The sequence below is a fragment of the Oncorhynchus nerka genome, linkage group LG23 (assembly GCF_034236695.1).
Source record: "Oncorhynchus nerka isolate Pitt River linkage group LG23, Oner_Uvic_2.0, whole genome shotgun sequence".
Classification (NCBI taxonomy): domain Eukaryota; kingdom Metazoa; phylum Chordata; class Actinopteri; order Salmoniformes; family Salmonidae; genus Oncorhynchus; species Oncorhynchus nerka.
The window spans coordinates 29,238,023-29,263,780 of record NC_088418.1 but is presented as its reverse complement, the minus strand read 5'-3'; the positions used below and the strand labels follow the sequence as shown (position 1 = coordinate 29,263,780).

Sequence of the window (25,758 nt, the reverse complement as noted above, 5' to 3'; positions counted from 1 at the left end):
TGTGACGCTTGGCATTCAAGCCAAAGAGTTCAATCTTAGTTTCATTAGACCAGGGCATCTTGTTTCTCATGGTCTGAGTCATTTAGGTGCCTCTTTGCAAACCACAAGAGGGCTGTCATGTGCCTTTTACTGAGGAATGGCTTCCGTCTGGCCAATCTTCCATAAAGGCCTGATTGGGAGTGCTGCAGAAATGTTTGTCCTTCTGGAAAGTTCTCTCATCTCCAGAGAGGAACTCTGGAGCTCTGTCAAACATTGTTGAATCTTATTCCTTAAAGTTAGGCTACTGTATATTTTAAGACTAGCCATTTGAATAGTGTCATTTTCACATTTGGGAAAGCAGACACTGGCAAGGAACAACCTTCACGCCACAACCCATCCAAATATCAAAGGTCCAAAGTCATGCAAGAATAGCGTACAGAAAAGGTTTTTCAACAGAAAAGCCCTGACTATGAGGTATTTTCCCTCCTGTCCCTTCTCCTGTTCCCAAATGAACACAGTACTTTCAGTTATCAGAGCAAAGAACTGTCCTTTTTGAAAAACTGAGAAAGGTAGTGAACTGTGATCTAAAGGGGCTAAAGAACCCACAGCATCAGAGGACACTGTAGAGCCGCATTCCAAAAGTTCAAGGGCGTACTTGAGGAGCAACTAGCTTACTGAAGGAAACCCAAGAACAATTTAATTAAGGTGGATACACGAGGGGAAACAAAGTTAGGAAACTGTGTTTTGGGGGGGACCAGAGTTATCAATGTACCAAAAACTTTCAGTAAAAATGAACTTTTGTGTCATGCAAAATAACAGTTTTTCCCACAGTGGGAATATAAGAAATGTGGGGTGTTGAGATGTTACCTTATCACCAAGGAGCTGAAACAGGAAATTGTTCATAATGTAAAATGAGTTACATTTGCTGTCACTTTAATCAACACTGAAGGGATTGATGTTAGCTGTCTCTCAGACCTATCAGACATATCAGAGATACAGTTTGCACCACACCTGTGAGAACTCCTTTCGTATCAGCTGGATTACACAGTGGTGTTTACACCTTGCCACCTGATTGCTTTGCCCTGCAGAAGACAGAAGTCACGCCACAACCCCTCCAGACTTAAGAAGGCATGCCAAAACCCTCCGGATGTCATAGGTCACGCCACAACTCTTCCAGAAAACAGAGGTCATGCTACAAGCCCCCCAGATGTCAGAAGTCACTCGACAACCCCCCCCCCCCCCCCCTGGGCATCAGAGGTCACACCACAACCCCTCCAGACATTGGAGTTCACGCCACAACCCCTCCAGATGTCAGAAGTCCTTCCACAACCCCCCGGACATCAGAGGTCACACCACAACCCCTCCAGACATTGGAGTTCACGCCACAACCCATCCAGACGTCAAAGGTCAAGCCACAACCCCTCCAGGCAACAGAGATCATGCCACAATAAAAATACATAGAGTCAATCTACTTATAGAGATCAATTCGCTATTAAAAAATCCCAAAATTGTCGATCTCCTTGTAAAGTTCACCTTGGTTGATGAGAAAGGAGATCATGCACAAGGTGTTTCAAGGGATGTTAACTCTAGATTTTTTGGGTCTGAATTTTTTGACGTTGCGGCTGATGGCGAGGATATGAGGGTCCCATCCCTCATCCTGAGATGGCAAGAAGATGAATGGCAATCTATCGGCAGAGTACTGGCAAAGGGATCGAAAGGTAATGGCTATTTCGCTGAACCGACTTGCATCTGCCTTTACTGAGGCACTCATTTTTGGAGAGCATTTAGTGTCTACTGAGCACTTGTTTGATTCCTTCCTACAATATTTAAGTCATTCTGAGAGAGATCTTGTTGTTAAAGCCCTTAAAGAGGATCTTGTCACGTTCTGTCCATCGTTCGTATGTGTTTTCCTTGTTTTAGTGTTGGTCAGGACGTGAGCTGGGTGGGCATTCTATGTTGTGTGTCTGGTTTGTCTATTTCTATGTTTGGCCTGATATGGTTCTCAATCAGAGGCAGGTGTTAGTCATTGTCTCTGATTGGGAACCATATTTAGGTAGCCTGTTTTGTGTTGGGTTTTGTGGGTGATTGTTCCTGTCTCTGTGTTTGCACCAGATAGGACTGTTTAGGTTTGCACTTTTCTTGTTTTGTATAGTCTGTTCATGTATAGTCGTCTTTATTAAAAACATGAATAACCACCACGCTGCATTTTGGTCCGCCTCTCTATCACCAGAAGAAAACCCTTACAGATCTAAAGATCGAAGATCAAGACAAGTTGATTGATCTCCTGGACAGCATGGGGGGGGTGTACAGTACCTAACCCAAGAGCTGTGCTTTACAGGTAGCACATAAATAACTCCTTCAGAAGCCAAAGTATGCTCTTGATAATATGTTGGATGCTGCAAGAGAAGTGCTGCCACAAACTTTCCAGAGGAAAGAGGCTATTGAGAATATTTATGCAGAGCAAAATCCGACGGCTAGAACCGTTTTGAAGTTACTGCAGGCATCCCCACAAAACCAAGCAGAGATTCAAAATGTCTGGTTTTTCCAGCAATATATCAGAGGGTTGGATGAGGTTGGACTCAGGAAGAAGGAGATTCATGACGGGTGCTGATGTAATATGTGTCAAAGACCGGTATCACTTCTTTATTTGTCTTTTTTCTCTGACCAACTCTCTCTGACTATCTCTGTCAGAACGATCTTCTTGACCCTAACCAGTCAGGCTTCAAGACTGGTCACTCAACCAAGACTGCTCTTCTTTGTGTCACGTATTCTCACTACTAGTGTTCCCCAGGGCTCAGTTCTATCTGTCCCCTCTTCTCTCTATACACCAAGTCACTCGGCTCCATCACATCCTCACGTTGTCTCTCCTTTCATTGCTATGCGGATGACACTCAACTACTTTCTCTTTCTGCGTCACCGGCAGATATCTCAGCTTGGATGTCGGCCCACCGCCTCAAGCACATCCTCAACAAGACAGAGCTGCTCTTCCTCCCGGGGAAGGCCTGCCCACTCCAAGACCTCTCCATCACAGTTGACAACTCCACGGTGTCCCCCTTCCAGAGTTCAAAGAACCTTGGTGTGACCCTGGACAACAGCCTGTCATTCTCTATACAACACCTTGTCGTTCTCCCCACACACTCCACTGGCTTCAAGTTGAAGATCGCATCCACTGCAAGACCATGGTACTTGCCTACGGAGCAGCAAGAGGAACTGCCCCTGCCTACCTTCAGGCTCTGCTCAAACTCTATACCCCAACCGGTTATGCCGCCTCTGGTCACTTGGTCCTCCCACCCCTTATGGGAGGGCAGCTCCCGCTCAGCCCAGTCCAAGCTCTTCTCTTTCCTGGTACCCCAGTGGTGGAACCAGCTTTCCTGCCCATCTTCCGAAAAACATCTGAAACCCTACCTCTTCAAAGAGTATCTTAAATAGCCCTAACTAGCTCTGACTTTGCTTATAGCTTTTCTGATAGCTACTTTAATGAGGACAATTACTCAGACTGTGATATGTGGTTGTCCCAACTAGTTATCTTAAGATGAATGAACTAACTGTAAGTCACTCTGGATAAGAGCATCTGCTAAATAACTCAAATAGAAAAATATTAAATAAGTATACCTGAAAACTAGTATACCTGAACTTTGAAACATGCTCTCTTTGTTGGGCTAATGGCTATGGCTAATGACTTCTACCTTAGCACATGGCACATGGTAATTTCCTGCAATTCACACCTCCTGTGTAGAGGGCATTAACAAGCATAACACTCTGAGCTGGAGTTTGTAGAGCAGTGTTGCTGCTTGAGCCAGGCAGTGGAGAGCTACTACAGCGCTTTGCAGGGTGCGGCCATTTCAGCGACACGAGCAGTGACACAGACAGCTGGGACACTTTTTTCATCTATGAACCCAGCATGAACTGGCAGAGGTTCACCCATTGGTTGATGCAATCCAATGCCTGAGCAGTGGAGCACGGCCCTAATGTTCCAAGCGGATCCTTAGTGCAGAGCTAACATAGCAGCTTGTTTGGTGAGAGCACATTACAGTTTGTGCTTAGTTGAATGATGAAACAAAATGTCCATATGCCTGCAAGACACACACTTCCTGTGTCCCTTTTTGTTTTCTGTGTGTTTTGTACAGTATGTTTGGGATTTTAACTAGCGTGGTTTTTAAAGTAAAAGCCGAATGGCAATAGAGTAACTGACAAACGCGAATGCAAAGCAAAAGCTGCAGAACGAACAAACCACTGGTGTTCGGAACTGGATTGGAATGTTTCATGAAGAAAACCATGTCCTAAAATTAAATGTTTGAAAATTGCCTCTACTTCATGCTGCCTGCTCAATCAAGATGCAACATTTCACAATGTGTGTTCCCCATACAGACCGGAATTACCTTTGACTCTGGAACGGACCCATTTATCTTAGACCATGCAAATAATGCTCATTTTATGTGAACATAGATTTAATGGAACATACTGTACACACTGTATACCTGAGGATGTCAAAGTACAGACCTTTCAGCATTCCTGTCAAGTCACCGACTCGGACAGACTGATAGTGATCGGTACCTCTCATTGAACCAAACACGAGAAAAGCAGGGACCGCCACACAATAATGACATCGTCATTATTTGAGGAATCTTTAAAAGGTATCGGGAACAGAACACCATCTTAGCGGCACAACACTGCAAACAGGCATGTATGGATATCCCTGAACTGTGATGGAGGCTCTGATAAGACAAGACACACTACCAATGAGTGTTCCAAAGTGGAGATGAGATGGGAGACTTTGTTTCACAGACATTTCACATCATTCAGAGATATAGGGTTTCACAGAGCCCAGTGGGACACAATGAGATCGAGGCAGCTTTTGTCCCTTGTCTGGTGTCCCTTTCTTGTATGTATGAGGACAGAGGAACTGGGGGAAAGTGTCCTAATTGACCCCTCTCTCCATTCATATTTAGTCAGCTATTATGATGGCCCATACCATGCAGCCCATACCATGCAGCCCATACCATGCAGCCCATACTACCATGCAGCCCATACCATGCAGCCCATACCATGCTCCTTACAGGGTTTGACATTCCAATTCAATTCTTGAATACAATATGACGTTGAATACATTTTTTATTACCAAAATCTTCAAGTTATGACATTTTTATTGAAATTAGACTGTTAGAATTAGAATTGCATTGGATTTGTAAAAACATTTGAAATTGAATGGTATTGGAATTCAATATTTATGCATTTCCCAGGTAATGGAATTCATGCATTTTGTATAAAACTTTGTTTTAAATAATTTCAACTTGAATTTCTATATTTCCAGCTAGGCTGTCTGAACAGTGACACGATCAGCCTGAAAGGTGGAGGTAATTGAATTTGAATTTGTGAAATTGTTGAGGATAATATTGAATTGGGAATTGAACTATTGGAATTTACCTAACATGACTGACCTGCAATTTGAATTGGATTCAATGGAATTTAGAGTGAGAGGGAATTTAATTCAAATGGAATTCGTAGAATTAACCCCAACCTTGGTCATAACATGACGTTTGTCAAATGTTTTAATACTTCAAAAGCAGTCGAATGTCTAATTGTTGAAGGTCCTGTATGGCTCAGTTGATAGAGCACAGTGCTTACAACACCAGCATGGTGGGTTCAATTTCTGGGTCACTCATTTGTAAAAAATGTATGCTTTGGATAAAAGGGTCTGCTAAAATGGCATATGTTATATATAATGTGGGATCGAGACATAGCTGGATCCACACAACCGATGCCTTGTGTTGTGGACTTGAAATGAGATGACTACATGATAGATAATGTCCCTTTTACCCATGGTAATGAAACGCTACATCAATTAAAAATCCTATTCTGAACAACTATCGTCCGGTCTGACAGAATAGGCCATTTCCACTAATCAAGTGTAAAATGATAGGAGCAGATCGAGACACTCCTGTCATTCATATACCAGTTTCTAAACATTACAGTGCTATTGAAGAGGAATAGCTGGCTGCATAGCATTAGTATTAGCATCAGAATAGAGCATTGGGGAATTCTTGGAGGGAGATTGATGGAAGATACAAATCAGAGGAAGCGTCAGGGGACAGGTAGAGTTACAGCTCTTTAGCCATGCTAACAATGAGAAGCCCCCAGATTCCATCATGTTATGTAAGGTTGGCATCCCACACTTCCAGTCGCGAAAAACATGCTAGGTGATCTACAAAGAGCTAGGAAGAGTGACAGTGTGTGTGTGTGTGTGTGTGTGTGTGCGCGTGCCTGCGTGCGAACGAGTGAGTGAGTGAGGGAACCTCTCCCTTTCAGAGCATCTAACTTGCATAGAATCTTTAAGCTGAGAGCATGCTTAGAATCAACACAATACTGATTCAAATATGTCTGGGGACGCAACATAGTCATGCTCAACCCTTGATTATCGAATATAACATAGAAGTATCAGAGTAGAGTAAGGCATTAAAGGAATGTTAAAGACTAACGCAATGTTGAGTGTGCTGCAGTGATCCCCTGAGAAGTTAGTCATTTGAAAGTCAATGTCGTTTACTTCACAGAGAGCTTTTGTGAGTAGCTCCACAATAGGGCTACCAATTTGGCACTGCCAAGTAAGGGTACTTGAGATAGAGGAGAGGTGAGCGGGGTGGGGGGGTGGGGGAGGGGTTCCTCTTACCGGTAAAAGTATAAAATCCATCCTCTTGGCTGTCTAGCTGTCAGTGGTGGCTATAGTTCCCAGTCAGTCTATACAGACCACGAAGACCCTCTGACGGAAACCTAGCCAGACTAGAACTAGCCGCCTACCCTTCATGAATCTTCTATGGTAAGGTTAAAGAGATGGTTCACTTAGGTTTAACCTTATTTAGGCCTTACCTAAAGTGTTGTCATTTCATTCAATTTTTAAGTCTCTTAAATTATATATATATTTTTAAACATCCGACATCTCCCTGAGAGCATTTTTAGACCATGTAGAAATCCTGACGGGAACGGACGTTATCAGCTCATGCCAATTAATACTAGAACTATGTACTGGTCATGTCTGTCTGTGACTGTGCAGCGGTTGTGAAGGAGTGGCTGGTTATTAAACCATGATGAAACAAAACAATGGCTTGGGATCTGACTCCCCTGGCTGCTATTGTGATCCCCCCTCCGCTCAGAGACCAACGATGCTTCATCCCTCCACTGCAGTCCCGAACTTAATTTCACCCTAAAATCTTCTTATTTTTCTTTCCTTTTTGTTTGTACACTGAAATTCAGCTTTTAGCTGTGCATGCATGTGTACAAGCTCAAATAAACCGTATTATATATGGGGAGAATATACGATTTTAAGTTGTTATTGACTTTATCATATCAATGTGTTACAATTTATCTCTGATATTTATTTTCAGCCTTTGACAATGGCTGCTGTAAGCGCTCTACTACTTCTACTGCCGGTAGCGTGGACTTGTGCCCCCCAGAAAGCAGGTGAGTATTTTTTCCCTTAAAGAGAGTGGAATCGCTATCCATATGACACTATGGAACAGGTTCTATCAGCATCCTCTAAGATCGTCTTTTCTCTGTGCTGGTTGTTTATCAGACTATGTGATGGTGTCGTGTTTCCCCAATGCCATCATTGCTAACGTCCCGGAGTGTCCCTACGGCTGGGAGATCGGCCAGCTGTCCCTAGGGGGGCTGTGTTACAGCGGTGTCAACAGCCCAGGGTACTTTCGCTTCACCATCCCTGACCTGACGCCCAAAAACAACTCGTACTGTGGCACTCACGCCGAGGTGAGAAAGTACTTTTAATGGAGGGGGTAAGCATGCCTGAGACATGAAGAGTTGCAGGTCTGAGCAAGGTATTCCAGCTAAATGCAAAGCGAGAGGCCTAAAGAATCAACAACCCATCCTCATTCTTTGGCGTGTCTGCTATTTTTTCCCAGTATATTGGTGGTAAAGACCCCAAGTATGTCTTCTACAACTCCATTGTGTCCAATGACACTTCACTAACAGTCAGAAACCAGCCGGTCAACTACACGTTCAGCTGCACGTACCGGGCCGCCTACTTGGTCAACAACGCCGTCTTCAGCCAAAGGTAAGCACCGATCCTGGCATTTAGGTCACCGCCGGTACCTTCTGGAAAGCGTTTGCATTCTAACCCAATGACTTTCAGCGTTTTTACTAAACCCTTTGCTTCTTCCAGAGTGGCTACAGTTTTTGTCAACAACGGGAGTTTAGGCACTTTTAGTTCACAGTTGTCTATGAACGTGTTCACGGTGAGTACCTCAAGTTTAGGTTCTCATCAACTTCCCGGACACAGATTAAGCCTAGTCTTGGACATTAAATGGAGATTATCCATAAAGCATGCTTTTTAGTCCAGGAATAGGCTTAGTCTGGCCCCGCGAAACAGGTTCTTAGCTGCTGAGTGTAAAACGTAATGCTAACATGAGTTTTGTAATATTATGGAGATAAAAATGTGTCCATTACTTGTAAGGATCACTCAAGTCGTAAAAGTCAACTTAATGTGAATATAAATATAACTGACTAACCTGTGTTCATGTCTTTAGAATTCCAAGTTCCTGTATGCCAAAGACGCCCCCTATGTGATTGACACATCAGAGATTGGCTCTGAAGTGTTCATTGGGATGGAAGCCAAAGGACTCAGCAACAGGTACTCAAAATATACAGTATATACAGTTGAAGTCAGAAGTTTACATAAACTTAGGTTGGAGTCATTAAAACTAGTTTTTCTACCACTCCACAAATTTCTTGTTAACAAACTATAGTTTTGGCAAGTCGGTTAGGACTTCTACTTTGTGCATGACACAGGTAATTAAAAAAACATGTTTACAGACAGATTATTTCACTTATAATTCACTGTATCACAATTCCAGTGGGTCAGAAGTTTACATACACTAAATTGACTGTGCCTTTAAACAGCTTGGAATATTCCAGAAAATGATGTCATGGCTTTAGAAGCTTCTGATATGCTAATTGACATAATTTGAGTCATTTGGAGGTGTACCTTTGGATGTATTTCAAGGCCTACCTTGAAACTCAGTGCTTCTTTGCTTGACATTATGGGAAAATCAGAAGAAATCAGCCAAGACCTCAGAAAAAAATGTGTTTACCTCCACAAGTCTGGTTCATCCTTGTGAGAAATTTCCAAATGCCTGAATGTAGCACGTTCATCTGTACAAACAATAGCACTCAAGTATTAACACCATGGGACCACGCAGCCATCATACCGCTCAGGAAGGAGACACGTTCTGTCTCCTAGAGATGAACATACTTTGGTGCGAAAACAGCAAAGGACCTTGTGAAGATGCTGGAGGAAACAGGTACAGAAGTATCTATATTCACAGTCCTATATTGACATAACCTGAAAATAAAGTGATCCTAACTCATTTTTACTTGGATTAAATGTCAGAAATTGTGAAAAACTGAGTTTAAATGTATTTTGCTGAGTTGTATATACATTTCCGACTTCAACTGTATGTATATATATTTAGCAAATGTTAATTTATACTGAACAAAAATATGAAAGCATTATGCAACAATTTACAGTTCATATAAGGAAATCAGTCAATTTAAATACATTCATTAGGCCCTAATCTATGGATTTTAAATGACTGGGCAGCCATGGGGGGCCTGGGAAGGAATAGGCCCACCCACTGGGGGAGCCAGGCCCAGCCAATCAGATTGAGTTTTTCCGCACAGAAGGGCTTTATTACAGAGAGAAATACTCCTCAGTTCCATTACCTGTCTGGGGTGGCTGGTCTCAGATGATCCCACAGGTGAATAAGCCAGATACAGAGGTCCTGAGCTGGAGTGGTTACATGTGGTGTGCAGTTGTGAGGCCGGTTGGAGGTGCTGCCAAATTCTCTAGAACAATGTTGGAGGCGACTTATGGTATAGACATTAACATGAAATTCTCTGGCAACAGCTCTAGTGGACAAAACAGTACATTTTAGAGTGGCCTTTTATTGTCCCCAGCACAAGGTGCACCTCTGTAATGATCATGCTGTTTCATCAGCTTCTTGATATGCCACACCTGTCAGGTGGATGGATTATCTTGGAAAAAGAGAAATGCTCACTAACAGGGATGTAATCAAATGTGTGCACAAAATTGGAGAGAAATAAGCTTTTTTTGCATATGGAACATTCCTGGGATCTTTTATTTCAGCTCATGGGACCAACACTATGCATGTTGCGTTTATATATTTGTTCAGTATAGATATTCCTCGCCCTGCATAAATCAAATACACGTGACCAAATACGACAATATGTGAAAGTGGGGGGGGGATACAGTTGAAGTCGGAGGTTTACATACACCTTAGCCAAATACATTTAAACTCAGTTTTTCACAATTTCTGACATTTAATCCTAGTACCAAATTCCCTGTCTTAGGTCAGTTAGGATCACCACTTTATTTTAAGGATGTGAAATGTCAGAATAATAGTAGAGAGAATGATTTATTTCAGATTATTATTTCCTTTATCACATTCCCAGTGGGTCAGACGTTTACATACACTCAATTAGTATTTGGTAGCATTGCCTTTAAATTGTTTAACTTGGGTCAAACGTATCGGGGAGCCTTCCACAAGCTTCCCACAATAAGTTGGGTGAATTTTGGCCCATTCCTCCTGACAGAGCTGGTGTAACTGAGTTAGGTTTGTAGGCCTCCTTGCTCGCACACGCTTTTTCAGTTCTGCCCACAAATTTTCTATAGGATGGAGGTCAGGGCTTTGTGATGGCCACTCCAATACCTTGACTTTGTTGTCCTTAAGCCATTTTGCCACAACTTTGGAAGTATGCTTCGGGTCATTGTCCATTTGGAAGACCCATTTGCAACCAAGCTTTAACTTCCTGACTGATGTCTTGAGATGTTGCTTCAAAATATCCACACAATTTCCCGCCTCATGATGCCATCTATTTTGTGAAGTGCACCAGTCCCTCCTGCATCAAAGCACCCCCACACCATGATACTGCCACCCCCGTGCTTCACGGTTGGGATGGTGTTCTTCGTCTTACAAGCCTCCCCACTTTTCCTCCAAACATAACGATGGTCATAATAGCCAAACAGTTCTATTTTTGTTTCATCAGACCAGAGGACATTTTTTCTAAAAAGTACGATCTTTGTCCCCATGTGCAGTTGCAACCCGTAGTCTGGCTTTTTTATGGAAGTTTTGGAGCAGTGGCTTCTTCCTTGCATTGCGGCCTTTCAGGTTATGTCGATATAGGACTCATTTTACTGTGGATATAGATACTTTTGTACCTGTTTCCACCAGCATCTTCACAAGGTCCTTTGCTGTTGTTCTGGGATTGATTTGCACTTTTCCACCGAAGTACTTTCATCTCTAGGTGACAGAGCTCGTCTCCTTCCTGAGCGGTATGACGGATGTGTGGTGCCATGGTGTTTATACTTGAGTGCTATTGTTTGTACAGATGAACGTGGTACCTTCAGGCATTTGGAAATTTCTCCCAAGGATGAATCAGACTTGTGGAGTTCTACAAAAAAAATCTGAGGTTTTGACTGATTTCTTTTGATTTTCCTATGATGTCAAGCAAAGAGGCACTGAGTTTCAAGGTAGGCCTTGAAATACATCCACAGGTACACCTCCAATTGACTCAACTAATGTAAATTAGCATATCAGAAACTTCTAAAGCAATGATGTCATTTTCTGGAATTTTCCAAGCAGTTTAAAGGCACAGTCAACCTAGAGTATGTCAATTCTGACCCACTGGAATTGTGATACAGTGAATTATAAGTTAAATAATCTGTCTGTAAACAATTTTTTGAAAAATGACTCGTGTCATGCACAAAGTAGATGCCCTAACCGACCTGCCAAAACTATAGTTTGTTAACAAGACATTTGTGGAGTGGTTATAAAACGAGTTTTAATGACTCCAACGTAAGTGTATGTAAGCTTTTGACTTCAACTGTAGGTGTTGGAGACAAACAGTGTCTTTGGAAAGTTTTTACACCCCTTAAACTGATTCCACATTTTGTTGTGTTACAGCCAGAATGCAAAATTGATTAAATTTATACATTTTCTCTCACCCATTTACACACACTTACACACAATTCCCCATAATGACAACATTAAAATATGTTTTTAGAAAGGTTGGCAAATTTATTGAAAATTAAATACAGAAATATCGTATCTGATTTACATAGGGATTCACACCACTGAGTCAATACATGCTAGAATCATCTTTGGTCTTTATGGGTAAGTCTCTAAGAGCTTTGCACACCTGGATTGTACAATAATTGCAAATTACTTTTTTTTAAATTCTCCAAGCTTGTTTTGAAAATTGTTAGACAGACATTATCAAGTCCTGCCATAGATTTTCAAGTCGATTTAAGTCAAAACTGTAACCAGGCCACTCAGGAACATTTAATGTTGTCTTGGTAAGCAACTCCAGTATACTGTATATTTGGCCTTGTGATTTAGGTTATTGTCCTGCTGAAAGGTGAATTCTTTTCCCAGTGCCTGGTGGAAAGCAGACTGATTCAGGTTTTCCTCTAGGATTTTGACTGTGCTTAGATTCATTCCGTTTCTTTTTTATCCTGAAAAACTCCCCAGTTTGTATCAATTACAAGCATACCCATAACATGATGCAGCCACCACTATGCTTGAAAATATGGAGTGAGGTAATGTGTTGTATTGTGTCACATCCTGATCTGTTTCACCTGTCCTTGTGCTTGTCTCCACCCCCTCCAGGTGTCACCTATCTTCCCCGTTATCCCCTGGGTATTTATACCTGTGTTTTCTGTCTGTCTGTGCCAGTTCGTCTTGTTTTGTCAAGTCAACCTTCGTGTTACTCCGTGCTCCTGCTTTTTTCCTTTTCTCAGTTTTTTGCTAGTACTCCCGGTTTTGACCCTAGCCCATCTTGACTCTGAAACTGCCTGCCTGACCATACTGCCTGCCCTGACCTAGAGCCTGTCACTATTTACCTCCTGGACTCGGACCTTGTTATGATATTTTGCCTGTCCATGAACATTATATTGCCTGACCCTTGGATACTAATAAATATCAGAGACTCTAACCATCTGCCTCCCATGTCTGCATCTGTGTCTCGCCCTGTGCCCTTATGGTACGAACTGGCCATGACAGACCCAGCAGACTTGGACCAGCTCCGCCACGAGGTCTTCCCTGCAGGTAGCCACCATTGCGAGGCATGAGGACCTACTGCTGGAGCTTTTAGAAGGGTTTCGTTCACTGACAGAACCCCACGACCAAGGGTTCAAGGCTATTACAGAGCAAATCAGTGAGTTAGCTCATAGGCAGCCTGCCGCCTCTGAGACCTCCCAACCGCCCAGTAACTTGCCTACAATCCGTGCTGGTCTTGGACACACTTGTTCATCTGCTGCTGCTCGTACATATCCGAAGGAATCCGGAAGTCCCCAAAGGCTGTATTTCCGAGAAGACCTGAAGCCACCTGAGTTCCCTCGAGAATCATCGGCAACGGGTGAGTCAGATACACCGGAACCTATGCAACTGGGCAGAGCTAGATTATCGCCTAGGGAACCTTCACATAGGCTAAGTTCCAACAGTTGTCTGTACTGTGGGGCTGCGTGGAATTATATAGCCACCTGCCCGGTTAAGAGACCTATTTCTTTAGTAGGTACAAGTACTCTGGTGAGCCAGACTGGGAATCCTCTAATTCCCATCAAACACACTCCCTTTTTTGTGATACTGCTGTGGGGAGACCAGTCTGTCTATCCGGGTGCTCATTAACTCTGGGGCGGATGAGAGTTTTATGGACGCTACCATAGTTTCTGAATTAGATATCCCAACTCAACTCCTCTCTGTTCCCATGGACGCTAGTGCACTGGACGGCTGTTAATATGCCGGTTTCAGGAAATCTACACAGCTTCTCCTCATTGAGTCCCCCCATGTTTCTGTTGTGTTGGAATTTTCTTGGCTCCAAAAATCCAACCCTGTTTTTGACTGGACCAAAAATTCAAACCTGGGTTGGAGTCCGTTCTGCCATTGCCTCAAAGCAGCGCAGCCTTCCCCGAGACAGCCTCCTCAGGGCTTAAGTCAAGTCACTGATTTCTCTTCTGTCCCCGCAGAGCACCATGAACTCCTGGAGGTCTTCAGGAAGGCACAAACTACTTCTCTTCCCCTGCATCGTCCCTACGATTCTGCCATTGACCTTCTCCCAGGCACCACAACGCCTCGTGGTCAGCTATATTCCCTATCCGGCCTGGAAACCCAGGCCATGGAGGAGTATATTGAGGACTCTCTGGCTGCTGGAGGCATCCGTCCTTCTGCATCCCCTGCCGGCGCAGGGTTTTTCTTTGTGGAAAAGAGGGCCTTAATGACATAATGATCAATAATCGTTACCCCCTACCACTCCTCTCCTCGGCTTTCGAACCTCTCTGTGGGCTACCATCTTCTCCAAGCTGGACCTTCAGAATGCCTACCACCTGGTTCGGATACACAAAGGCGATGTGTGGAAAGCAGCCTTCAATACTGCCAGTGGATCGGTTCACTACAGCCCCATCCTCGTCCATCCGGGCCTGTCCTGTCAGTTTGTGGTTGAGGTCGATGCTTCTGATGTTGGAATGGGGGCTATCCTATCCCAGCGATCCGTCCAGGACCATCCCTGTGCCTTCATGTCCCATCGTCTCAACTCTGCAGAAAGAAACTACAACGTGGGTAACTGAGAACTGGCGATCAAGATGGCACTGGAGGAGTGGAGACACTGGCTGGAGGGAGCAGAACGTCTGTTTTTGGTTTGGACCGACCACAAGAATTTCTAATATCTCCGTACAGCCAAGTGCCTTAACTCCAGGCAGGCCCGGTGGGCTCTGTTATTCACCAGGTTCAACTTCACCATTTCCTATTGTCCAGGGTCCAAGAATGTTAAACCTGACACCCTCTCTCACCGGTACAGTCCCGCTGCCACATCCTCTGACTCAGAGACCATCCTCACTACCTCATGTGCTTGGACCCTGGCCTGCAAGGCACAACATTCCCAGCCTGCCCCTGGAGGGGGCCCGGCTAACCGGTTGTTCGTCCCCAGTTCAATCCTGGAATGGGCTCATTCCTCCAGGCTTACCTGTCATCTGGGTTCCCGTCGAACCCTGGCCTCTCTCCGACAACATCTCTGGTGGCTCACAATGGTTCCTGATGCTTCTGCCTTCGTCGCCGTGTGCACCGTTTGTGCTAAGAATAAGACTCAGTGGCAAGCCCCTTCCGGCCTCCTTCAGCCACAACCTGTCCCTCATCATCCCTGGTCCCATGTCTCCCCACTCCCCACTCCTGCGTCTGATGGCAACACCATCATTCTGATGGTAGTGGATCTGTTTTCCAATGCCGCCCATTTCATCCCTCTCCCCGAACCACTCTCTGCCAAAGAGATGGCCCAGCTCATGGTGCAGCACGTCTTCAGGATCCACGGACTCCCGGTAGACATGGTCTCCAACCGGGGTCCTCAGTTCTCATCTCAGTTGTGGAAGGTGTTCTGCACCCTTATTGGGTTGTCGGCCAGCCTGTCCTCCGGATTCCATTCCCAATCCAATGGCCAGTCGAGCGAGCAAACCAAGACCTGGAAACAACCTTAAGATGCCTCATCTCAACCAAACCCACTACCTGGATCCGACAAATGGTCTGGGTGGAGTATACCCAGAACACTCTTGCCTGTTCGACCACGGGACTTTCACCTTTCGAGTGCTCCATGGAGTACAAGCCTTCACTCTTCCCAGAACAAGAGCAAGAAGTCAACATACCCTTGGCCCAGATGTTCATCAGCCGCTGTCGGTGTACCTGGAGAAGAGCCCGGGTGGCGCTTCTCAAGACCAACTCCAGGTATCGTCGACAAGCGGTCCGCTGCCGGACTCCAGCACTGTTTCATTGGCCCTTTCCCCATCTCTAGAGTCCATCGTTCCACTGCTGTCACACCCTGATCTGTTTCACCTATCCTTGTGCTTGTCTCTACCCCCTCCAGGTGTCACCCATCTTCCCCATTCTCCCCTGGGTTTTTATACTTGTGTCTGTGCCAGTTCGTCTTGTTTTGTCAAGTCAACCAGCGTGTTACTCCGTGCTCCTGCTTTTCCCTTTTCTCTGTTTTTTGCTAGTCCTCCTGGTATTGACCCAAGCCTGCCTTGACTCTGAACCCACCTGCCTGACCATAATGCCTGCCCTAGAGCCTTCCTGTCACTATGTACCTCCTGGACTCTGACCTTGTTATGATGTTTTGCCTGTCCACGACCATTATCTTGCCTGCCCCTTGGATACTAATAAATATCAGAGACTCGAACGATCTGCCTCCTGTGTCTGCATCTGGGTCTCGCCCTGTGCCCTTATAGTATTGTATTTTCCACAAACAACACTTTGTATTCAGGACAAAAAAGTTAATTTCTTGGACAATTTTTTTTGCACTATTACTTTAGTGGCTTGTTGCAAACAGGATGCTTGTTAATGAATATTTGTATTCTGTTACAGGCTTCCTCCTTTATACTCCGTCAATTATGTTAGTATTGTGGAGTAACTACAATGTAGTTGTTTTATCCTATCACACTCAGTAAACTCTGTAACTCTATTAAAGTCACCACTGGTGTCAAGGATTCCCCCGGTACTGCTGCTCATTCCGTGCACCAGCTCCGGAGGTCTATGTCACCGGCCTCTAGGCATCGCTGAACTTGTTTTATTATGCACACCTGCGTCCCATTCCCCCTGATTAGTAGTTGTATACATGCCCTCTGTTAACCATTGTTTTGTCGGTTATTGTTACGTCCGTTGGTCCTGTGCTGTTGTACGTTATTCCAGGTCTCGTCCCGTGTATTTGCGGTTTAACCTCGCTCTTTTGTTTGGGTTACATACCTGTTTTCTATACGTGTTTGTTTTGGGCTTTGTCCCCGTGGCTTTCAATGGCATGTTGTATTTTGGGGTATTAAAACCCTCTATTACGTATTCCTGCGCCTGTCTCAATTCCTTTATACAACGTGACAATTGGCCTCATGGTGATATCTCTGAGCGGTTTCCTTCATCTCCGCTTTTCACATTTAATTGATTTGTTAAAAAGTTCTAAACATAATTCCACGTTGACATTATGGGGTATTGTGTGTAGGGCAATTTTAAATTCAGTCTGTAACACAACAAAATGTGGAAAAAGTCAAGGGGTGTGAATAACTTCTGAAAGCACTGTATTTGTATCATGTAACATCCATTCATCCTTAAAGAGATCACTTCTCTGGATAGAAATGAAGAAATAGAAGCGGATGATAATTCAAAACACAAAACAGGGGGAGGTGCCCCGGATCCCCCTCTCTTGAATATAATTGTCCAACATTCTTTGCTCCCCCAGATTCAAAGTGGTGATAAGCAACTGCTGGGCAACACCCACTCCTTACTCAATAGACAAGAAGAGGTGGAATCTCATCATCAACAGGTATTTCAGTGGTAACCAACCTAATTCGCACTGCTTGCCGAACCCAAAACCCAACTTTGTGGAATAAACTAATTCATACTGAATTGCATTGATCTTTCGTACAGGTGATACAGCTGTTCCTATATTTTTCAAACATTTGATCAAACATTCAATCAATTGAGGTCTCTCATTCACAGCTGCTCGTATGACAAAACTGTGACCATTTTCGAGAACGCCAAAGACAGCCGCTCCATGTTCAAGTTCAACTCCTTCCGCTTCCAGCGCCAGGAGAAGGTGTCCACTGTTTGGCTTCACTGCGAGGTTGGGGTTTGTGACGGGGAAAAACTATCATGTCAGCCAGTAAGTATGACATTTTACCATCCTACATATGTAACATGGAACATTTGTGATAAATAAGCAAAACTAACGGAGTCATTACATTTGCGTAGTCGCCAGGAAGTCGATACTGGATAAGGTTCTTTCCATAAACTAGGGTACCAGTGAGCATTTCTTGTTGTGGACAACTGCTTAGAACTGTTACAAAGTCAATAATAATTAGCTAAACAAATTCATTTGAATACATTAAGATATAAAGGGGGAACATGGATACATTCATTTTAATTCATGAGTTAAATCAAAACCTTTCTCATGCTTGGCGTCTTCACAGATTTGGCAAATATGTGACAAAACATTAACTTTCTGTCCTTGCATTTATGATACTGTTTGTTGTTATTTCATATACTAATCATTTAAGAATTAAATTACACATTGAACTTGATACTGTAACATTCCTGGATATTGCTGTTGGACTCGGTTTTCATGGGCACACATATTCCAAATAATTATGCGATTTCAAAATTGAATGCTTTTAACAGAACGAGTAACTTTAACATGACTAATAAAAAAAAATTCTGTACTGTCATTAAGGGGGTTCTTCAATAATCACGCATAGTAGTTGTCTAGCTGTTTAGTTGTGTGGGGACATTATTGCACAATACCAGTTGATTCAGGAAAGGATTTTATGAATGACAGTCAAGTGATAAAGAGCTTGTGTGATACTGCACATGTTTTGAACAACAGCCAAAGTGAGGGAATTAACATGGATCTCGAGGATTGACAGAACATTTTGGTGTCTATGTTAGGCGGTCAAGATAGTCTATATCATAGGCAAAATTAGGTCAAGATTCCTGAGGTAAGATGTCTTATTTTTCAATTTTCTGCATATAAAAGTTACACACGCCTCTTTGAGGGAACGCAACACCCTGCTACATGCAACTCCCTGTGGAGTGAAAGAGGTAGGTGACTGCAGATGCGGGTAAGGATGAGGCAGAATATATTACCATTTACAGGGAATTTATTTCCTTCACAAGGTAATTTGTGGAAAATGGGCTGGACGGAAGCAAAAAAGTTAGTTAAAGAGACCCCTCTCCTACCTTACTTACCTTATTGTTCACTTTAAGTTTGTATTACTCGGTTTCATTTGTTCCTGGGGGGGGGGGGGGCAAGGCACATTGGGAGTGCTTAGGCAAGAGGCCTGCGAGCACACATACTCGTAGTATGTACTATGTCTATGCACACTAGGTAAGAGTGTGGGCGGACCAAATAGTGGTACATGGGGAGAAAAGTCCACCCATAGTTTGGAGATAGGTCCTGGGTGCATGAAGCCGTTTGGCGTGGCTTGACCCTCAACCGTTGTGTTATTGACTGTACACTTGTTTATTCCGCTTGTGTTGTTTGTGTCGCACTGCTTTGCTTTTTCTTGGCCAGGTCGCAAATGTAAATGACAACTTGTTCTCAATCAGCTTATCTGGTTAAATAAAGGTGAACTAAAAAAATATATATATTTAAAAAAGGGTGCATGGAGGTTCATAGGAGGAGAGTAGATCTGACCGGGACGCAGGTTCAATGCTATTTAGACATTATTTGAGGGACAGGTTTCCAATGGAGGTCAACAAGGATAGGGGTGATGTTGGCAGACTTTTTTGTTTGACAGAATCCTTGCAGCACTGTTTTTTGAATGAGCTGTAATGTATTAATTGAGTTTGCAGGTAGGCCCCCCCCAAGTACTACATTCCCATAATCAATTCTGGAGAAGACGAATGCATGGATAAGCTTTTCTGCATCAGAAGCGCTGAGAGAGGTTCTTAGGCGGGAGATGTACTTCAGGTGAAAATTGTTTCACAGACGTGACTAACGTGGGCATTGAAGGAGAGTGCAGGGTCGAATTTAACGCCAAGGTTGGTGATGACTGAGGAGAGGGGAATGATGTGGCCATCGATAGCAGGGCAGATGATGCAGGAGTTGGTGATCTGCTGGGGGTGCCTACAATCATTGCCTCTGTCTTGCTGCTGACGAATTGGAGTTGTTCTGCAGCCAAGACTTAACCTCTTGCAGACAGTTGTACAGAGCAGATGTTGAGGGGATAGGGGTAGCTCCGTCTCTCAGTCAGTCTGACACTGTCTAAAAATATGAACAGCTGTCAACTACTTGCATCCTCTGTCCTTGAGAATCTCAATTACATGATTCATTGCGCCCTCGCTCCTCGTCTCCTTCTCAAAATCCATTGGATGACAAGGTCAGAGGCCCCTCCCCTCAACGTCTTATCTAATGGGTTTTGAGAGGGAGGCGAGGAGAGAGTAATGTGAGGAATCAAGGAAATGCAATTTAGATTCTTCCCTTGTTCCCTCCATTCCTCACCTCCCTCTCAAAGTACATTGTGGGAGAGAACTAAAGGTTCCTCCCCTCGGGCTCCAATGCACTTTCAAGGAGAGGCAAGGAGTATTGGAAAAAGACAGAGGAAGCAAGAATTTGATGGTTAGTTTTCAGATACAGACTCACTCACACTACACAGACAGGCTTGTACAGCTAACCTTGTGGGGACACACAATTCAGTCCCATTCAAAATCCTATTTTCCCTAACCGCTAAACCCAACCCTAACCAGTACACTTACCCTAACCCAAAAGCCTAACACGAACCCTAAAACTAACCCAACCCTTAATGTAATTCTAACCCTAACACTAATTCTAACCTTAACCGCAAACCCCCGATAAATAGCATTTGACCTCATGGGTACTAACAATGTCCCCAGTTGGTCAAATGTTTGTTAGTTTACAATTCTTGTGGGGTCTTCTGGTCCCCACAAGAATAGTTAAAACATGTCCAAACACAATATTGAAGAGTTTACTGATTTTAATGATTTCATTATTGGTTATTGTCAATGATTTTCCTGACAGAACCCATTGTATTACATTGTTATATTAACTAAAACATAAATGCTGTTGATCATATCCATTCTAAAGCAATGTTTAGCATGGCTATAAATGATAAGAGAAGTTGACTAAAGCACAAACAGACCTGGCTAATAGGCAAAGAAACATGTGGTGTCCATGTTTCATGTGACCTTTTGAATATTTTGTTGTTGCTAGGTGGAGTTATTGCATCATTGTGCTTATCTAGACTCTTATTCCTGTAACTACACATGTGAAGCTGCAAGAAAATCATATTTAAATGAATATCCAACCATTTTGAAATGTTGACGCTGACGTTGGCCCCTTAATTTATAGAATGACCCATGAATGCAAACTCTGTCATTGCACCTAAAAACTGCTTAAGTGCAATGCCTTCTACTCACTGTCCTATTAAAATGCATACTTTTTACTTATCTGCATATTCCAGTTTAGTGCATTCACAACACACATTTATCAGGAGTTGGTTGTATACAGCTCTGATCAGCAAAGAGGTCATTAAACACTATCTTCTAATCTTTTTTAAGGGCCCGTGCACTGCCAGAAGCCTCCCTTCTGAAGCAGAGCCAAGTGGCGGTATCCTCACCACAGAGTTCCACCTTAAAGGTATGTCTTTTTCATCTTGATGTAACATTTCCTGACCAATCACTTGTGGTTCCCCTTTGCCTATGTAACAACTAAGGGGTGGTATAGTCAAAACATGCAATATAATGTAACATAGCATTAGAGGCTCCTTTTTGTCTTTGTTTCACCTTTTTATTTTTTAATAATTGAAAATCAGTTAATAAATGTATAATTATTTTCAATGTTTTTAACACCAGCAAGGTGCCAAGGTCTTGCTTGTGCTGTATGGTGTAACGTTTGACTTCCATCATAATTTGCTGTCTGTCTTTCTACTATGTCTCACTGTTTCCCACAGCTAATGAATCTTCCAATAATGAACACATCACAGGTAATTATCTAAGAGCTTATCACATGGCATAATTACAATAAAAATCTATATGGCCGATTTTCAATCAGTTGACATGTACTATTGTAGTGTATTGTAAGTCCATTAATGATGTTCTCCAATTTGTGTTTCTCTTATCTATTTCCTGTTTCTACCCTGTCTCTTTCCTGTTTCTCCCAGGCACGTCTCTATGTATCCTGTGTATAGTCTTGGTAAACACACTGTTGGGTTGTGTGAATCTACCCAAAATGTAGAATATATAAATGCATTAGAACTGTATGTGTGGACAAACTACTACACTTTGAGAGGATATGAAACTATATAGACATGCTGGACACATATACTGACAAGAATATACACTACCGGTCTAAAGTTTGGATACACCTACTCATTCAAGGGTTTTTCTTTATTTGACTATTTTCTACATTGTAGAATAATAGTAAAGACATCAAAGCTATGAAATAAGACATAAGGAATCATGTAGTTACAAAAAAGTGTTAAACAAATCAAAATATATTTTATATATGAGATTCTCCAATAGCCACCCTTTGCCTTGATGACAGCTTTGCACGCTCTTGGCATTCTATCAACCAGCTTCACCTGGAATGTTTTTCCCAACAGTCTTGAAGGCGTTCCCACATATGCAGAGCACTTGTTGGCTCCTTTTCCTTCAGTCTGCGGTCCGACTCATCCCAAACAATCTCAATTTGGTTGAGGTCGGGGGATTGTGGAGGCCAGGTCATCTGATGTAGCACTCCATCACTCTCTTCTTGGTAAAATAGCCCTTACACAGCCTGGAGGTGTTGAAAAGCAAATGATAGTCCCACTAAGCCCAAACCAGATGGGATGGCGTATCACTGCAGAATGCTGTGGTAGCCATGCTGGTTAAGTGTGCCTTGAATTCTAAATAAATCACAGTGTCACCATCAAAGCACCCTTACACCATGATAACTCCCCCATGCCTTATGGTGGGAAATACACAGGCGGAGATCATTTGTTCACCCACACTGCGACTCACAAAGACACGGCGGTTGAACCAAAAATCGCCAATTTGGACTCCAGACCAAACAACAAATTTCCACTGGTCTAATGTCAATTTCTCGTATTTCTTGGCCCAGACAAGTCTCTTCTCATTGGTGTTCTTTAGTAGTGGTTTCTTTGCAGCAATTCGACTATGGAGGCCTGATTCACGCAGTCTGAACAGTTGATTTTGAGATGTGTCTGTGACTTGAACTGTGTGAAGCATTTATTTGGGCTTCAATTTCTGAGGCTGGTAACTCTAATGAACTTGCCCTCTGCAGCAGAGGTAACTCTGAGTCTTACATTCCTGTGCCAATCCTCATGAGAGCCAGTTTCATCATAGCGCTTGATGGTTTTTGCGACTGCACTTGAAGAAACATTCAAAGTTATTGAAATGACTGACCTTCATGTCTTAAAGTAATGATGGACTGTCACTTCTCTTTGCTTTTTTGAGCTGTTCTTGCCATAATGTGGATTTGGTCTTTTACCAAATAGGGCTATCTACTGTATACCCCTCTACCTTGTCACAACACAACTGATTGGCTCAAATGCATTAAGGAAAGAAATTACACAAATTAACACCTGTTAACTGAAATGCATTCCAGGTGACTACCTCATGAATCTGGTTGAGAGAATGCCAAGAGTGGTGTCTTTTTGAAGAATCTCAAATATGAAATTGATTTTTGATTTGTTTCACACTATTTTGGTTACTACTTGATTCCATATGTTATATTTCATGGTGTTGATGCCTTCACTATCATTCTACAATGTTGAAAATAGTAAAAATAAAGAAATACCCTTGAATGAGTAGGTGTTCTAAAACTTTTGACCGGTAGTGTATTTAAGTGCTATCACACGTGGAAACAAAGAAACATACATGCACACATGCTCATCAGGTCTCAGGGAGTGTACGTACACATTCCATACTGTATTAAGCTTTACAAACTGTGCAGTACATTCACAGTGACATTACAGTAACATCCACCCATGTTCTCATCGCTTCTAGTTATCAGTACATACTTTTACAATTCTAACAATATTCATGTTTATTGTAACCTGCAGTACAAGTATCCTGTTTCAAAATAATAAAAAAGTACAATAATTGTTCCCCATTAGTCTATTTTATATATTAAATTAATTCTAACCTTGTTGACAAAAAGTACACATCTCCACATACATTAATTTACATGTAACTACATTCCATTCAAACCTCGTATAACAAAGGCATGTGACAACAAAGATCAAAAACATGTCTGAAAACATGTAAAATGCGCTTTCTGCAAATAAATTATTCTGCTAAGAAATGACCAGTTGTCATGTGAACAAATCCAGAAACCAGTAATGTGTTGACTAATTCATCTTTGTATTAATGTACTAAACAAGATCATTACTAGAAAAATAGCTGCCATTAACAACCATGTTGGCAAAGAAAAAGAAAGACTTTCAGTGTGGCCTGAGTTCGCCTGTAGGTCGTCCTCTCCCTGCCGTCAGCGTGCGTGCCTTGGTCATGTGAAAGTGGTCAGAGTTCTCTGTCCTCTTCCCCTCGCTTTGCTCTCTTGGTCTTTGGATGTTGCTGGTTTGACCTAACAAAGAAATGACCAGGGCTCTGTTTAGAAGGATGTAATGTTACAAAGCATTTAGATATCATAGAACTGTATTGTGTAGAACATCTTTATCGGGAATCATGTTAGCTCTATTCATTACATTTCAAATTCACATCATTGAACACACCCCAGGATTATCACCATATGCTTATTTAATTTGGTTCACATCAAACATCTACATTTACTCAAGAAAGGTGTTACCATAACATTTCCTATAATCATCATGTGTGGTCACTAGGGACCTTTTCAGACCGGAGATAAGTTGCCTTAAACATGGACTTAAAGGCACAGTGCAGTAAAAATTATATTTGTTCTGTGTTTTGTATCATATTGTACAACAGCTGATGAAACTAATACTGTAAAAGTGTGAGGAAATTTGATCCGTGTTATTTCCTGATAGTTGCTGGTTGAAAATACAATCTACACAGGACCTTCTAATCAGCAGGTTTGCAGGACGGGAGTTTTGGCTTTCCATGGTGACATCACCATGCGGTAAATAACAACGAGAGTACCAAACCTCTCTGCCAATAACAGCTACACTGCCTTCAGAAAGGATTCACACCCCTTGACTTTTCCCACATTTTGTTTAGTTACAAGGTCAGATAAAATGTATTTAATTGTCATTTTCTTGTCAATGATCTACACAAAATACTCGGATGTCAAAATGGGTGAAAAAAATTGTAACACAAATCATGAAAAATAAAACACTAATCTCTTAATTACATAAGTATTCAACACCGTGAGTGAATACATGTTAGAATCACCTTTGGCATCGATTACAGCTGTGTGTCTTTCTGGGTAAGTCTATTATTGTAGAACATTTGCACATTATTCTTTAAAAAATTATTTTAAAAATTCTGTCAAGTTGGTTGTTGATCATTGCTAGACAGCCATTTTCAAGTCTTGAAATAGATTTTCAAGTTGATTTAAGTCAAAACTAAGTATGCCAGGAAAATTCAATGTCATCTTGGTAAGCAACTCCAGTGTATATTTGGCCATGTGTTTTAGGTTATTAACCTAAAAGCACTAGTGCTCCCAAATGTAAAAAGTTAGGAGCACAAAATAACATTTATGAGCACCAGAAAATACGATATCTTAAATTGATTGAGATTTAGGCTCTATGAATTATAGCTACTTCTGAAGCACATGTTGTGCCCTAGAAACTACTATGTAAATCAAATCAAATGTTATTTGTCACATGCGCCGAATACAACAGGGGGGGTAACACCTTACAGTGAAATGCTTACTTACAAGCCCTTAACAAACAATAGAGTTTTAAGAAAATACCCCCCCAAAAAAGAAACAAAAAGTAGCAAATTATTAAAGAACTCGGAGAGGGGGGGGGGGTGCAGTACCTGTCATTGAAATTAAAGTCATATGTGGAATATTAGGTTGTCGATTATGTAAATGAACTATTTTCCAATTGCAATGCATTACATTGAAAATTGTACACTGCATCTGTAAGAGTGTCAAGTTTGTGACGACTACACAAGATATTGGTCATTCATTCATTGCTATGATCATTGATCTCCTGAAGAAGCTATCCCTTTTCCTTTCATTCTGGATATACTGGTAAAGTTACCAGGTTGTTAACTAGCTAGCTAGTGACGT

At 42.4% G+C, this 25,758-nt stretch overlaps 2 protein-coding genes across 3 annotated transcripts in view; one reads left to right on the top strand and one right to left on the bottom strand.

The window, feature by feature from the left end:
- The first annotated feature begins 6,692 nt into the window (after positions 1–6,692).
- On the top strand, positions 6,693–23,650 carry tectb (tectorin beta). 2 transcript variants are annotated; one of them, XM_029629644.2, is made up of 11 exons: positions 6,693–6,790; positions 7,356–7,431; positions 7,544–7,734; positions 7,887–8,038; positions 8,147–8,219; positions 8,511–8,614; positions 17,266–17,349; positions 17,526–17,688; positions 21,102–21,180; positions 21,494–21,526; positions 21,704–23,650. In XM_029629644.2, the coding sequence occupies exons 1-11, from the start codon at positions 6,788–6,790 to the stop codon at positions 21,775–21,777; spliced, it is 1,032 nt and encodes a 343-aa protein (XP_029485504.1). In that variant the 5' UTR covers positions 6,693–6,787; the 3' UTR covers positions 21,778–23,650. The 2 variants fall into 2 exon arrangements, with proteins under 2 accessions (XP_029485504.1, XP_029485503.1); XM_029629643.2 differs by having other exon boundaries at positions 8,117–8,219.
- The window catches only part of gucy2g (guanylate cyclase 2g), a 71,033-nt gene continuing 68,617 nt past the window's right edge, over positions 23,343–25,758 (bottom strand). Inside the window, exon 22 of the mRNA XM_065008035.1 lies at positions 23,343–24,126. Coding sequence (XP_064864107.1) covers positions 24,049–24,126 — 78 coding nt within the window. The 3' untranslated portion in view covers positions 23,343–24,048. The remainder of the gene's footprint in view (positions 24,127–25,758) is intronic.